The sequence below is a fragment of the Myotis yumanensis genome, unplaced genomic scaffold, assembly GCF_028538775.1.
Source record: "Myotis yumanensis isolate MYYU_CA2020_CCGP unplaced genomic scaffold, mMyoYum1.0.hap1 SCAF_14, whole genome shotgun sequence".
NCBI classification, from domain to species: Eukaryota; Metazoa; Chordata; class Mammalia; order Chiroptera; family Vespertilionidae; genus Myotis; species Myotis yumanensis.
Window position 1 is genome coordinate 9,945,802 of NW_027223765.1, and position 15,958 is coordinate 9,961,759.

Consider the following 15,958-nt stretch of genomic DNA (forward strand, 5'->3'; position numbering starts at 1 on the left):
ACAAAATTGGCTAATTCTCAGTGACGCTGAAGCACTTTTGTACCTAAGTTAGCAGCTCCACTCTACCAATCCATGATCATAGAAGAATTAAGAAATGCCGCAACCCATGTCTCTATCTCTGAGTGCAAATTAGGAAAAGGATGGTTTGGGAGGTCAGAGGCTTCCAGACTCTCTTATGTCTGGTACAGCATTGGCAGGAGCACAGATCACCCGGGGCCATAGCCAAGAGGCTGAACTCAAGGTGTGCCCTGGAGGCAGGACTGGGCTTGGCAACAGGGCAGACTCTTTCTGCTGTGTCTGCAGGAAATGGCCCAGCCCCAGGCCAGGGATATGCTCAGCTAGACACATGCAGAACAGCCCTCCAGGCCCAACTGCAGAGGAAGCAGATGTAAGGGTAGGTATGCCCAGAAAATGAAGTTCAAACCATCTATTATTAACATTCATTCATTGTTCATGCCAGAATTGGTGGGGGCCATGAAGGACACAGAAGAGGGGTTCATCTTTGCCATCAGGAGCACATGGCACAAGGGGACACAGGTAGACACTCCTATCAGGCCACCTGGGAAAAGCAAGGCAGGTGGGACCCAGAGGAGGAAAGACCAGCCAGTTCCCATCATGAGGGTTCCAGAAGAGTTTGAAGAAGAGCCTTTGACCTGGATGCCTGAAGGAAGGAGTAGGGCTTCTACAGAGAGAGTATTCAGGCAGAGGAAATAGCCAAGCAAAGGCTTAGAGCACAGACTCTGTGGTGTCTCAGTGTGACCCATTACCTGGGCATGAGGGACAACCAAAGGTCATGCTAAGCTTTCTGGCCTAGAACTCTTGTTGGAAAGATTAACATCATCTCCTCTACTTTGAGCTCCATCTCTATCTTGGACAGCTCCTCATGCAGGTCCTACGGGCACCTAAATGCAATGCATCTAAAATAGGACTCATCCACTTCCTCCAGCCCTGCATCTTCTTTCATATTCCTACCACTTTCCACCAGACCCATCAAATGAAGAGCCTCAGGGTCATCCTCAAGTCCTCTGGCCAGCTAGCCCTGTATGTGTGATGGGCACTTGATGGTCAATATTGGTAGAACAGATGAATGAGTGAGGAGGAAGAGGGACAGGAAGTGGGCAAAGGCTCCTGCTTGCTACGTGTCAAGTTTGAAAAACAGTGAGGCCAGGGCTGGCTAGGACAGGCTTCCCAGAGCCTGTGTACAAGCAGGAGCTGGATCAGATCTTGAAGAGCTTTGAGGGAGGTAGAATATAGGTTTCCAAGTGCTGAGACAGTGGTATGGTGTAAATATAGAGTACAGAGAAGGTGGCCATGCTACAAACAACCACATAATGACAGGAGCTGGTTCACAGGCAGGTGAGGAATGGTCACTCTCTTCCCCCACTCCCTCTCCACCCCTGAAATTCACCCAGTGACCCTCTGTCACCTCAAGGACTGGCCCACACTAAGCCCTCCTAACTGATGGGCAGTAAGCCCTACACCCTGCCTGATATGGAGGCTTCTAGCTTCCAACCCCAGGAGGAGTTGGGAAGGAAGTGTGGGATCTGGGCAGAACCGGCTCCAGGTAGAACAAAGGAGATCTGCCACTGACCCCTGACCCCTATTCAGTGATCTCTAATGTTACTGATCATTCCTTTGATGACCACCCTGAAGAGAGAGCAGAGAGTGAAAAAGAATAAGGAAGAGATGGACAGAGGGCTCCCTGCTTCCTGGCCAATGTGATAACCATGATTTCCAGAGCGAGGCCTTCACATTGGCTCCCATGCATAGAGCCAAAGGTGCTGGACAGTCTTTGGGTGTGTCTGTGGGTGGGGGGAGTGGGTGCCACCAGGAGAGAGCTCAGCTGACGGGCAGCAGGCAGGAAAACGGTGGCTTTATTAACTAATATGCCTAGTTGCCAAATGTTGCCCCATTTACAAAGAACCCATAGAGACAAAGAGCTTCTATCTCCTTGGACAGCTCTCTTCCTCCTCCTCCCCATCTTCACCTACCCCCCCTAATCATATCCCAGGTTTCCCATTTGCCAGACTTCAGTTCTCTTGGCCAGGGTAGCACTCCACGTCCCTGGCAGAAATCTGATCTCCATGGGCATCTAATCACCACTGAGATGAGAACGTGCAGCAGGCATGGCCCAGGGGGCTTCCGGGACGGTGCCAGCCAAAGGCACCCTGCATGGTGGAGTGCCTGGCACAGGGCCAGCCATGCAAATTTCTTCCCAGAAGGAATGAGATCCCTGTCCAGGGAAACCCCCAGGTGGAAGCACTGGCCCTGGGCCCCTTTAGCTGCCCCTCCCCTGGGGCTGCAGTCTGGCAGGGAGGGGGCCTGTTCTGTTGCCTTCCGCATCCCTGCCTGCTCCCTGTGGGGGAAGGTCAGGTGGTCTTCAATGAGAAGAAGCTTGAGCTGGGTCCTCAGAGGGGCAAGGAGCCACCCTCTTTCTCTATTTCCATGGATGAGGCCGGGACACTGACCCAGGGCATCCTGTCCACTCCACCTTAAGTTCCTGTGTGTTCACTGGCCAGTGTGGCTCAGTTGGCTGGGTATCGTCCCATACACCAAAAGGTTGCCAGTTTGATCCCTGGTAGGGGGTGTGTAGGAGGCAGCTGATTGATGTTTCACTTTCACATCGATGTTTCTCTTGCGCTCTCACTCCCTTCCTCTCTCTCTGAAAATCAATTTGAAACTTTTTTTGTTTGTTTTTAAAGAAAGAGAGTAGGTGGGTGAGGGCCTGTGCTGGGGGGCGGGAGCAGGTGGGGAGAGGTCAATGGGGGAAAGGAGACATGTGTGATACTTTCAGCAATAAAGAATTTAAATTTTTTTAAAAAGAAAGAGGAGGGGCAAAGAAGGGGAGCAGGTGCCCCCTTTTCTTGATCCACCGAGCATATCTTGACCCTGAGCAAAGTCTTTATCCAAAGAGTATTAATTTCAAGAAAAATCCATTTGGGAAGAGACTCTAAAAGTTTGGCCACCTGGTTGACCCTCTTGAACAGAGACTTGAAGTCCCTGGAGCATTTGGTGTTTGTGGGGGATTAGGAGGAAGCTGAGGGGGTGGGGGCAATGGCTCTGAATCAATAGTGCTATTGCCCAATGTTGCCCCATTTGTAAGGGAAACTCAGCAAAGAGCTTTTCTCTGCTTGTCCTTCCGCTCCTTCTTCATGTCTTCCTCTTCCCTCTCTGAACTCCTGATCCTCCTCATAGTCTTCTCCTCACCCCTGTCTGGCAGGGGTAGGCCCAGGCTCTCAGTTGCTGTAGGTCAATATCTTTGTGTCCTTTCCAATTGCCCCTTCTCCTTCACTAATGACATGCAATCTGGTGCCCAAACATACTATCTTCCTTCATCCTGCCTCTTGTACCCACATATCCCTTTTCATCCCATGGTCATGAGATGGCCCTGGACCCCTGATCACTCTCCTGCCTTTTGTCTCCCCCACTGCAGTCCATCCCTTGGGGAATCTTTCAAGACCACAGGCTAACAGTGACCCCCAGGCACTGCTCCATGCCCCTCCTCTCTTCTCCCACACTCTGTCCTTGAGGAATTTCATCCTCCTCCCTCCTCTGGAATAAACTAAGGCTCTCCCAATGAGCCAGATCCACACATCGACCACCATTCACTCTAGTCTGGTTTCTGTTTGGTTTTATTCTAGACTGTGTTTATTTAGTAGAATTACTACTCAATTAGAATATTGCCTATTGAAAAAAAAAGAATAAGAGAAGAAAAGAGGAGCATGAGTTCCTCCCAAGACTCTAAAACCATGACTTTGAATAAGCACCCAGCTAAGCCAAGCCAACTTATTTGAGAAATGCAGATATAAGTGTGTGTGTCTGGGGGGAGGGGGAGAAGACTCATTGTTCTTTGGGTAAACTCCCTGTGAGAAAAGATCACTTTCTTCTTGTTCTCCCTCCCACACCTCTCCTTGTCTTCTCACCCCTGCTGTCCTGAACCACGTGGCTCTTTTGATCTGGCTACAGACAACTGACCATTACGGATCACCTAACTCAAGCTGCCCAAATAATATTTTTTCAAAAAATTTCTAAATGACTCTCATACAGAAAAGTGTAAAAACATTCATGTACAATGCAATAAGTTATCTCAAATAAAACACTCATGCAACCACCACCAGGTTAAAAAAGGAAACACTGCCAATGTTCAGAAAACCTCTGCTCAAACCAGCACCCTCTTCCATCCCCAAAATTAACTACTATCCTAATTTCTAAAGCTATAGCTTATTCTTGCCTATATTCAGACTTCATATAAAAGGAATTATACAATATGTATTCTTTGTATCTGATTTCTTTCATTCAACATGTTTGTCAGATCATCTACTTTTTCCATCTTCTGACTTCTATTTCATTTTCTAATAATTTATAGTATTAGAAATACAATCTATTTTTGTATATTATCCTTATATCTGGCAACCTCATTAAATTCACTTATTAATTCTAATTATGTGGGAATTTCCACAAACAGTAACGAGAGCTTCATTACTCCCCCCACCCCCCTATCATTTTGTATGGGAGAGACTCTGAGTACAATGTTGAATAGATATGGAGACAATGGCATCCAGGTTGGAAAGCTTTCAACATTTCCCCCACTAAATATTTATAAATTAAGGCATTTACCTTCTATTCTAGTTTTTAACATAAATGAATGTTGAATTTTAGCATCTATTGAGCTAGTCATTTGATTTTTCCCTTTTGTGATGAATTGCACTGATTTATTTCTGAATGCCAAACCAACTATGTATATATAATTAGATATAGATAGATATAGATATAGATATAGATATAGATATAGATATAGATATAGATATAGATATATCTCAGTCTGGTAATATTCAGTTTTTAAAAGTAAACTTTTTGTTGAAATGAAACTTACATAATATAACAAATGCACACATCGTAAGTATACAGTTTGATGGATTTTAAAAATCTGAACACCTCTCTAGAGAATAGCTCCCAATTCAAGGAAGAGAATAGCCCCAGCCCCCAGAAGCCCTACACAGGCCTCTTTCCAGTCACTACCCCAAGGGGTGACCACTATCCTAACATATCACACAATGTGTTAGTTTTGAGTGTTTAAGGTTTTTTGCCACCGACTCTCAGGTCCTTCCTCTTCTGCACAACATGTCTCTCTCACCTCTAAGGTTCTCTGGGCTGCAGGGGAAGCCTTCCCAGAACCCATGTGGCCACTTGGTCACTTCACCGAGAGCTGAAGGTCACTGTGTTGGTGACTAAGGACAGGTGATGGGCTTTGCCTATCAGCAGGCATTGGCAGGGGCCATGGCGCATGCACATGAACTCCAACGGAGGCTAAGCTTTGCTCTGTACAGTCATGTCTCCTGCAGAGCCTGCCTCTGCACATTTCACAACTCAGACTTATTTGTGGTTGGTTATTGACCACACCGTGGCCTCTCTGTGAGAAAAGGAGCAGGAAATGTTTAGCCTGGCTGCAGGGAAAACAATGGGCACGTTCACAAGCCTCAGAAGGGTTTGTGTGCGTTTTGCACAATACTTATTATTTTAAAGATCACTCTGTTGCCCACAAATGTCAGCGCACCAAATAATTCATTGAGATTGGACCTGAGCAGTGACGTGTAAGATGTGACAATCAAACCTGTGAGAGACCGAGCTGGTTCTTGGCCATCATCCCCTGGCTGTCGGGGAAGGTACAGCTTGACGGGGAAGCAGCAGGTACAGGCTGCCAGGGGACCGAGACAAGGCTATGAAAGCAGAAGATGGCTCATAGGATGAGGAACTGGTCGGCAAAGCCTGGGGACCTGGAAGATGAAGCAGAACCCAATGGGTATTTGGAAATGAAGCAAAGTGTCAGGGAAGTGAGCAATTTCCAGGATATTTAGAAATACTCTGGCTTGAGGTTGCTCCTATGAAATAATTTGACCCTCAAAATCAGATGGTCTCAGAGCTGAATGTTTCCTTTGATGCCATTTTACAAGTGGGGTCTCCAAGCCCAAAGGGGGCAGGTGGCCTACTCAGATCTGCCCTGGAAGGGCTACACAGAATCAGGCTCCTTGCCAGGTTGGGAAAGGGGGTGTCGCTTCAGTTGAAACCATCCTCAGGTGGGGGCTGGCTTTAGCTCAGATGTTCTTTCGAGTCAAGCCTTCGCTTACCATCTACTCTTGCTTGCAAGGGTTCTTCAAGACCCGTGGGCACCCTCTATAAACTAACCAATGAGAATGCACCAAGTGCTACTACCTGCTCCGACTGGCTGGATCATCCCACAGATAGATTCCTGAACAGAAGAGGACGGACGCAAGGAGCACCTCCCACCTGACTACCTGACCGCATTTATAGGGAGCTCAAGAGCAGGTCCAATGAGCCTATGATGTCACCAGATAGGAGAGGTAACTTTGGGGATGGGGGCAGGAAAGTGATAGGGCAAAAGTGGCCCTTCAGGGAGCTGGTAACATGGCGTTTTTCTTTCTTTCTTTTTTAAAATTGATTTCAGAGAAGAAGAAAGAGGGAGCAAGAGATAGAAACATCAATGATGAGAGAGAATTATTGACCAGCTGCCTCCTGCATGCCCACTACTGGGGATTGAGCCTGCAACCCAAGCATATACCCTGACCAGGAATTGAGCCATGACCTCCTGGTTCATAGATCAACGCTCAACCACAGAGCCATGCTAGCTGGGCGACATAGGGTTTTTCTTGACTCGGGTGGTGATCGAATGAAGGTTCATTTTGTGATGACTTCCCTAGCCCTGCAAATCTTAACCCACTTTCTGCATGTATGTTACACTCCAGTAAAAAGTTTGTTTTAAAAGGCACTGGCATGGAGGCATGCATATGACTGCAGCTCCCTGGGTAGTCTCCTCAGCACCCCCCAACATACTGTTCTTGCTTGGGAGCACCGGGGGCTGCAACCCACAGAACAAAGCTTTTCTGGAAAAACAATCTCCCTCAAACACCAACCCTTGTCAGTGGCTGAAGAGAAGGGAGGAGACAGGAGGATGAGTATTTGTAAATGGACAAAAGTTGTGCCCAAGTCGACAGTAGGCCCCAGGGGCTGTTCTCTCCTGGCCACACCCTACCACTGCCCCTTAGAAAAGGAAGGGACTGTGGTGTCCCTGCTGGGAAGGCAGTGCCCAGAAGGGCCTGGAATGTTCTGCCCCAGAACATTGCCAATGTCCTGCCAATGTTCCCACACTTGCACCAAGCCCTGTGACCTGAGGGCTCCAGCACATGGCTGCCCATCAGAATTAGCTGTGGTCGATGAAGCAGGGACATCAAAGGAGCCACAGGAGGGATAAGGAAACAAACGAAAAATCGAGTTCTCAGCCAGTGCTGATACCTAAGCTGTGCTATTTGTCTCATGTCACATCCCCACCCCTCCCCACCCCCAGCTGGGCAGGTCAAGGGCCCGCCACCCTGGGGCAGAGAGGCCAATTCTCCACACTCTGGGGTCTGCGGCATGAGCTCAGACTGGAGCTCATGCCCTGTGGGCCCAGCCTCCCTGGCCCGCCTCCAGCTCTCCCAAGCCTCTTGCCAACTTCCGGAGGAGCAAGCCTTCTTCCTTTCTTTTTGTTGATTAAATTCTGGATCGGGTCAGACCTCAGTCCAGGGTCCAGTTGGAAACAAGGGGTCAGGGAAGCTGGCATCAGAAAGTTCAGGGTGCAGTCTGGATGAACCAGAGCAAGTGGCCTAAAGGTGGTGTGAGGTCTGCTGGCTGGGCTCCAGGCTTTGTTCTCCTGGGCTCTGGTGTGCTCTGGGCCCAGACCAGCCCTGGGAGGGAAGCAGAGCTCCCTGCTAGGGAGTAACAGTGGGCAGGAACGGGGCTTCTGGGTCAAAGAAGCAAATTGTGGTGCAGGATGCCCACCCTCAGGCCCCCTGACAGCTGCTGGTAGCAATGGCGAACCGTGTGCTTGTTTAATGTCAATCCTGGGGATGCTGAGGTCACAGGCCTAGGTTGGCAGAGTATGGGGCCTCCTCTAAGGGAAGAGTTGCAGGAGGTGCCTGTCACCTAGAAGGCCCTCCAGCCACATGCTCACTCCCCTGGGCCCAGCCCTCACTCTGCACAGCCCTCTCCTGCTGACTAGCTCCTCTACTTCCTACAGGTATTGGCCGTGACACAAATAGTCGCTACCTTTTGCTATGCGGAGAAACCAATGACCAGTTAGGACCATTGTCACTGGGGCCAAGGCCTCCGATGGAGTAGGGGTGTGTGCTGTGGCCCCTTTGGTCAAATGTGTGAGGTGGGCTCCAGTCCACGTGCTGGGCTCACATCTCCCTGAACCAAAAGCAGTTGGGTTTTTATAGTGAAGACAGGGAAGCTGAGCAAGGAAGTCATTTCATTGGCTGTAGCTGCAGCAGTTACCTTATTTAGGAAAGACCAGTGGGCTGTTTGTGATTGGTGGCTCCTGAGTTTCATTTTCTCAGTTCTACACATGAACTCTGGCTTCGCTTGGCTTGGCCAGGCTACCAAGGCATTAGAGCCCCTCTGCTACTTGCCTCGTTAATTACCTCAACACAAGCAAGACGGAAAAAAAATACATACAGTTTGATTTAATATAGTTTAAAGACAAAATTAAAATGTAGGTCCGAGTTGCATACACAGGTGGTAGTTATTACAGCAGAGTTAGCAGAGTGGTTACTTCTAGAGAAGAGGAGAGAAATTGATAGGAAGGGACACTTGGGAGGGGGGCTTCTAGAATAATGACAATATTCTATTTTTTAATTTGGTGGTATTTGATTTATAATTATTCATTATGTGAGTATATGTGTTTTATCCACTATTCTGTCTGTATGTTGCCTGAAACATTTTTGAAAAAAGAAAGTCAGGTCTTAAAAGCCAGAATAGACATGGGATGCAGAGGTAGCCCCATGCATTTGGGGACAGATCTGTGAGGCAAACAGATCCAGACAAATGCAAAGGGAAAGTCATTCCAGCCATGAGAGCAACCTACCTTATCCTTCACTGGTCAAGCAAGGGCTGTCCTTCACTGGTCAAGCAAGGCACCAGGAAACATCAGTAACATAAAGAAAAAAAATTAACAGAACTACTGTCTCCAGAGAAAGCAGAGCTGTAGGATAAAGAAGAAGAAAATTATTTTTAACACTGTAATTAGTATCTTCAGAGAGATTTAAGAGTAAGTTTCATTCAAAGACTAATTGGTTAAAAGGTTAATATTGATCAGCATCACAAATGTAGAACCATGATTAAGTTCAGCTTAAAAATCTCATTATTCTAATTATACGTTAAAGAGATTTTTTATAACTTCACAAAAATCCCTTTAATATTAGAAATTGTTGCATTAATAAACATATCATATTGATTTCCTTTATAAGTATTCATGTATTTACCTGACTCAAAAAACCTTCCAATTACTTATGCAAGTCCTTATTTACCGAAGGTTGATAAATTTAACCGATTAAACTTATAAATAACACGTATGCTAAATATTCCAATATTGTTTATAAACAATAAACGTTCAGTTTAAGATGACAAATCTAAATAAATTCTTCAATCATAACTTTTAAAATGAATTCACTAAAAAAAAAAAAAAACACCATGAAGACTCAAAGGTTGAGCTGCCCGAACCTGAGCAACCTTGGCCTCTCACCTTCCTCCCCGAACATGAGCTTCAGCGCCCACTCCAGCTTCTCCAGCACCCAACTCCCGGGCCTGGGCTCCCTGCAGTCACACGGCCACTGGCCCAGCCCCGATGGCCAGCAGCGTGGCCAACATATACACAGGCGCCAGGGACTTGGGCTCCAGGATCTCCGTGTCCCACTTCAGAGCGGCTGGGATTCCCGGGGGTTGGCTGTGGGGGTGGCCCAGGGTCTAGCAGGCATAAGGGGCATCCAGAGCAAGAATGAGACTAGGTGCCCTAACCGGTTTGGCTCAGTGGATAGAGCATCGGCCTGCGGACTCAAGGGTCCCAGGTTCAATTCCAGTCAAGGGCATGTACCTTGGTTGCGGGCACATCCCCAGTAGGAGGTATGCAGGAGGCAGCTGATCGATGTTTTTCTCTCTTCGATGTTTCTAACTCTCTATCCCTCTCCCTTCCTCTCTGTAAAAAATCAATATAATATATTAAAAATAAAAATAATAAAAAAAAGAATGAGACTAGGCAAGGCCTGAATGACTACCTGGCCTCCTGCCTGGAGAGGGTGAGGAGCCTGGGGCTGGTGATCAGAGACTGGAGAGTAAAATCCAGAACACCTGGAGGAGATGAGACCCTGAATCAGAGACATTCATAGTTGTGATGACAAACAGGTTTGATGTCATGTGTGAACTCAACTGACTGGCAGTGGCTGCAGAGTACTGAGTTGAGAAGTGTTTCCGTAAGTTGTTTGCATTGAAGGGCCTCATATGTTCACCGCCTCGGTGAATTCACATGTGTGATGTTTGAACACTTTAAAGAATGTAACAACAACCACAAAACCTAACTAAAGAGGGTCTCAAATGAAGGCAGGAGGAAACAGTTATACAAGAGATGGTGTGAATCTCCCCAGCCCTGAGTTCCGAGTTTGGCCCAGGTTCTGACAGAAGCAGAATGCTTGCAGGTTGCCATTTCTGCCCTGGCATCTGTATCGTCACCATGAGGTGATGTTCACATGTGTGGTGTTTGAACACTTCTAAAGAATGTAACAACATCCACGAAACCTAACTAAAGAGGATCCCAAATGAGGGCAGGAGGAAACTGTTATAAAAGGGGGACGGGAGGAATGCGGCTGCACCCACCCATCCTTCATGGAAAGTATGCGTTAGGCACGGCTATTCCATTTGCCTTTGACATCTCACATTTGGGTGAAGCCCAGTTTTGAAATGTAGTGTCCTCAGAGTGTACTGGCTGGGAGTGTTCACCCATGCGTCACATCTCTGGAATGTTAGAGAAAACGATGCCAGGCAAGGTAGGACACAGCAATCTGAAATGTGTCCATGTGTTTGGCCCCAAAGGCAGTTGAGAGAAAGGTTGGTCCTGAAATGTATTTTCTAGAGTGTTGACAATGTGGACAGTAAAACCAACATGGAGTACTGAATAAAGGGACACACGACCTAAATGTTCAACAATGGAGAAAGGGGTTAAATGATGGCATATGCATAGGATAAAGTATTACGCAGCAATTAAAAAGTTTAAAGGAAATTTTGATGGCCAACAATATAATAGACATATAAATGTAGGCATGTATGCACACACACACACACACACACACACACACACACCCTTCTTCCATATAGCTATTCATTCTCATTAGAAAAAAATACTCCATTATTAAATGCACCAAAGTAACACTGGTAATAGTTTTAAATCTTTTAAAATTTTTTATTGAATTTATTGGAGTGACATTGGTTAATAAAATTACATAGGTGTACAATTCTATAACACAGTGGGTAATATTTTGGTGGGGGATTCTGGAGGATTTTTTTTAAAATATATATCCTCCAAATCAACTACAATGAGCCCAAATTTCTTCCTCTTTCTCTAAAAATCAATTAAAAGTATTTTTTTTAAATGTCCCAGACAGACCTGAGACCCCAGCACTGAACACAATGTAAGGCTTTGTCCTTTTTGCTGGAAAAGTAACAGGAGAGAGGATCACCACTGTTCTTAGTCATGCCTCACTGAGGAAAATGAGCAACTCCTGTTCACTCCTGCCCCCGCTCCGTGTCTAAAATCCAGTTTGTGCGCTTTCTCAGGTGTGGGCTGTGGGAAGACCCCTGGTCACCCACCCGCTCAAGCCTCCCACTCTTTATCACAATACAATACACAGCAAGGCTAAGGTCCAGACTGTCTGGAAACTGAGATTCCACCCTGAGGCAGAGGTTAGACAACACCTAGAAACTGAACTGTATTTGCTAGAATATAAAGTGTGTGAAACCCTCTGAACAGTTCCATCTCGTGGTGTCCACAAATGTCTCTCTCACTAAGTTTAAAAGAAATCAGAGGATGCCCTAGTCCAGGAAGAGAAAGCGTCTCCAGGTTGGCAGATCTCTAGCGCATACCATCCGTGGCCATGCTAATTGTGAACATAAAAAACTTTCCAAATACTCATCTTGACAAATAGTTCATTATATTCACCCAGATAGAAAATAAGCTCTTAACTATTCTGAGGTAGATTTCAACATAGAAAAAAAAGCATAATCAGAACATTTTATATAGTAAATAAACTTTATTTATCTGTTTTTCCGAGATGACATTGCCAACAGTCACAGATTTGCATACAATAGTGATGTGTTGACTATTTACAATTTACAGTAGTATTTTTTCCTCTGAAAAATATAAGTACAAAAGCTAAGTAAACAATGAGGTACTGCAGTTTGGATTTCTCATATGTCATAACTTAAAGAACTAGTCTTTAGTAAATATTCAACAAATCAATCTGGATAAAATAGTAAATTAAATGCTCTAATTTATCAGAAAAACCTCCACTAAGTTTCACCTCAAAATGTATTGCACAAGTCTTTTTTTAAAAATCACCCTAAAAATAAATAGAAAAGGCAAGCAGTTCTTTTAAAAGAGAGACAAAAAGAATGGAAGAAAGGAACATTAAGTGAGCCCATAAATCAGGTTAAGTTATTTTAAAAATTTTAAACAACATAAAACTCTTCCCAGGAGAAAAAAGAAGAAAGAAAAAACTACCACCATTTCCCACTGATACGACCTATTTTAAAGGCTAACCGTGGGCCAATGTCAGATTTTTCAGGAAGAGCCCTGAACAACAGCTTTCCTCAAAGAGCAGCAAGTGTAGCCTTCCAACCTTGCCCAACACGATTCTCCTCATTTCTTCAAGATGAAGACCGAAGCCATGACTGGAAAAGGAAAAGAGGATAAAGAAAAACACATCTTTAAAGCCAGCCCTTTAGGAGATTAGTTGTTTCAAGTTAAAATTAAATTATATTCTATGGCCTGGGATTGAAGTAGAAATTTTCTAAGAATTAAGTCGTACAGAAATCTTCTAAAAATCAATGTCCTTGGAATGATCTGACCTCGAGTCAGCAATCCTGACAAAGAGTGTTTGTAAGTGACACTGAAGCTCTTGCCCTTCACCACATATTGAATGCTACCAGGTCACAGATAGAGAAAGCCGAGTCACCATGCTGACTCAGCAGTCTCTCTGGGATGCAGCAATTCAGACTGCATTACAGAGGAGAGAGTCCCTCCCTTGCCCTAATGTGTGGTTTTCCTACATACTGCAGTTCTCAGGGGTGGCATGCGTGGCAGCAAAGGACAAACAGCGTTTTTGTGTAAAAGTTATGCCTCACCTGAAATTAACAAACTTAACTTTAAAAATGTAAAATGTTATGAGAAATAATGCCAAACCTTCCTAGTAAGGTGCCTTAAAATGCTAAAACCTCATAGTCAGATCAAATATGAGGTTTAAAAAAAGCCATAAAAATAAATTACCAAGCCCTAACCGGTTTGGCTCAGTGGATAGAGCATCAGCCTGAGGACTGAAGGGTCCCAGGTTCGATTCCGGTCAAGGGCATGTGCCTTGGTTGCGGGCACATCTCCAGTGGCAGGTGTGCAGGAGGCGGCTGATCGATGTTTCTCTCTCATTGATGTTTCTAAATCTCTCTCCCTCCCCCTTCCTCTCTGTAAAAAATCAATATATATAAAAAAAATAAAATAAATAAAAATAAATTACCGAATAAGATTAAGTAAATGAGACAAACTTTCATATATATTTAGTGGAAAGAGAATGTTTTAAAGTCTTCTCAATTTGTAAGTGAACAATATAATCCACTACTTATGATGTACTTCAAACAGCATCATATTCTTTATAAAACTAGCTCAATGATCATGTTGGCCCTAGAAAGCTAGACAAGATAAGAAAAAAAACCTTCTGACTTATATGCATGCATATAAGCATAACCAATGGACACAAGACACTGGGGGGGCAGGGCGGATAAGGGCATGTGCAGGGGATAGGAGAGGCCGGGGGAAGGTCAATGGGGAAAAAAAGGAGACATATGTACTATTATTTATAATACTTTAAACAAAAAAATAAATTTTTTTAAAAAAACCCTTCTGTTATATTTAAATTCCCATGTTAGTTATTATTTCAAAATCTCAGCTTGAGCTGTTGCAGGAAGAAATTCATGCATGACCCAAAAATGAATGTCAGTATCATGAAAGACAAAATGGCTGGGAGGAGTTCTCTAATTTAAAGAAGAGACTAGAAAAACATGACAATAAACAGCAATATGCAATCTCTGAATGGATCCTGGAATTTAAAAAATTATGAAAGATATTCTTTCAGAAACTGGAAAAATATAAGTATTACTATATACTAGATAACAGTATTATATTAATATTAAATTTCCTGAGAGTGATTATTGTATTATGAGTATGTAAGAAAAGCCCTTGTTCTTAAAGATATTTGTTAAAATGTGTAGTTTATGTTTGCAAGCAACTGTCAAATGTTACAGAGGGGAACTACACATGGAGAGAAAGAGCAAGAATGAGAGCAAGTAAAAAAATTTGGCAAAATGTTAATAATTGGTGAATACAGGAGAGGGTATATAAGAGTTTATTGTACCATTTTGCAAATCAAACTAAAAGTTGAGACAGTCAATCAATCAATCAGTAGAAATGCTACACAGTAATCATTTCCAGTGATTAATGACAGTACTTAAATGCAATAATGTAATAAGCATGATGCGATATTTATATTATTTAAAAAGAAAAATTTGCCCTAGCAGGTTTGGCTCAGTGGGTAGAGTGTCGGCATGTGGACTGAAGAGCCCAGGGTTTGATTCTGATCAAGGGCACATGCCCGGAATGCGGGCTCAATCCCCAGTGGGGGGCGTGCAGGAGGCAGCCAATCAATTATTCTCTCTCATCATTGATATTTTTATCTCTCGCTCTCCCTTTCCATTCCTCTCTAAAATATATATATATGTGTGTATGTATGTATGTATATATATATATATAAAAATTTAAGACTTACTGAGTTTGATATGGGATTTACATGACCAAGATAATTCTAGGTAATCAGTAAGGCAAGACTTGATATATACTAAAATCAAAATGAGCTTCAAATGTATGCAAAAAGAATTTTTAAAGCTAAACAGTTTTTTTAAATGCTGTATATTGACATTTTAAACCCTGATACTGTTAGCTGAATACTAGCCAAATTAACAATCATAGGAGGCTTTAATTGTAATTAAGTTTATTAATTGTGATCAGGTTATTTGTGATTTGTGAAAACGCTAGCAAAGTTTGAGGTAAAAATGTTCTCTAAATTTTTAGGGGGTGCTAAATCAAGCTAATTGCATGAATAATATGTGGAGGTAATTGAAAGGGTATTTAAATAGTGAAGACAGTTAATTGCTTTGAAATATTTTAGATGCCTCCACTTCACTATAATAACATGAAATCTATATAATAAAAGCCTAAGCGACCATTACAGTGGAAAGACCAGAACAACCGGTCGCTATGATGCGCACTGACCACCAGATGCGCACCAGATGCTCAACACAGGAGCTGCCCCCTAGTGGTCAGTGCACTCCCACGGGGGAGCACCACTCAGCCAGTAACCCGGCTTATGGCTAGCAAGCGCAGCAGCGGTGACGGGAGCCTCTCCTGCCTCCGTGGCAGCACTAAGGAGCAGCGAGCCGAGCGATAAGGAGCAGCGAGTAGGTGGGCAGTAAGGAGCAAGGGTTCCCGGACTGTGAGAGCACTGAGGGAGCCACCCTCCCACTGTACAAATTTCATGCACCGGGCGTCTAGTTAGAAATAGCCATCTTCAATTAAAGCAGGCTGCCTAAGGGTCTCTACAGGACAAATGTGTTATTTTGTTGATCCCAGGAAGTAATAAAACTGCATTTATTTTTAAATCAACTTCACTAATTTTCATTATTTCAGACTAGCCTTGACTTTAAGTAAGCTTTACAATATTTTAATTTCTGGATTTGTGAAATATATCACTTCATTTTTACCTAGAAAATGATTTTTCATTTCTTTCTTACAATCTTTATCGACTTCAAAGAATAT

General features: G+C 44.1%; 1 protein-coding gene across 6 annotated transcripts in view; it reads right to left on the bottom strand.

Annotated features, from left to right (window-relative positions):
* Positions 1-12,111: 12,111 nt before the first annotated feature.
* The window catches only part of GOLGA4 (golgin A4), an 87,037-nt gene continuing 83,190 nt past the window's right edge, over positions 12,112-15,958 (bottom strand). For all 6 annotated transcript variants that reach the window (XM_070391692.1, XM_070391691.1, XM_070391689.1 and 3 more), the window contains one exon: positions 12,112-12,771. Coding sequence is in view for 2 of the 6 variants with exons in the window: in XM_070391689.1 (XP_070247790.1) it covers positions 12,748-12,771 (24 nt within the window). In the remaining 4 variants the exon portion in view is untranslated. The remainder of the gene's footprint in view (positions 12,772-15,958) is intronic.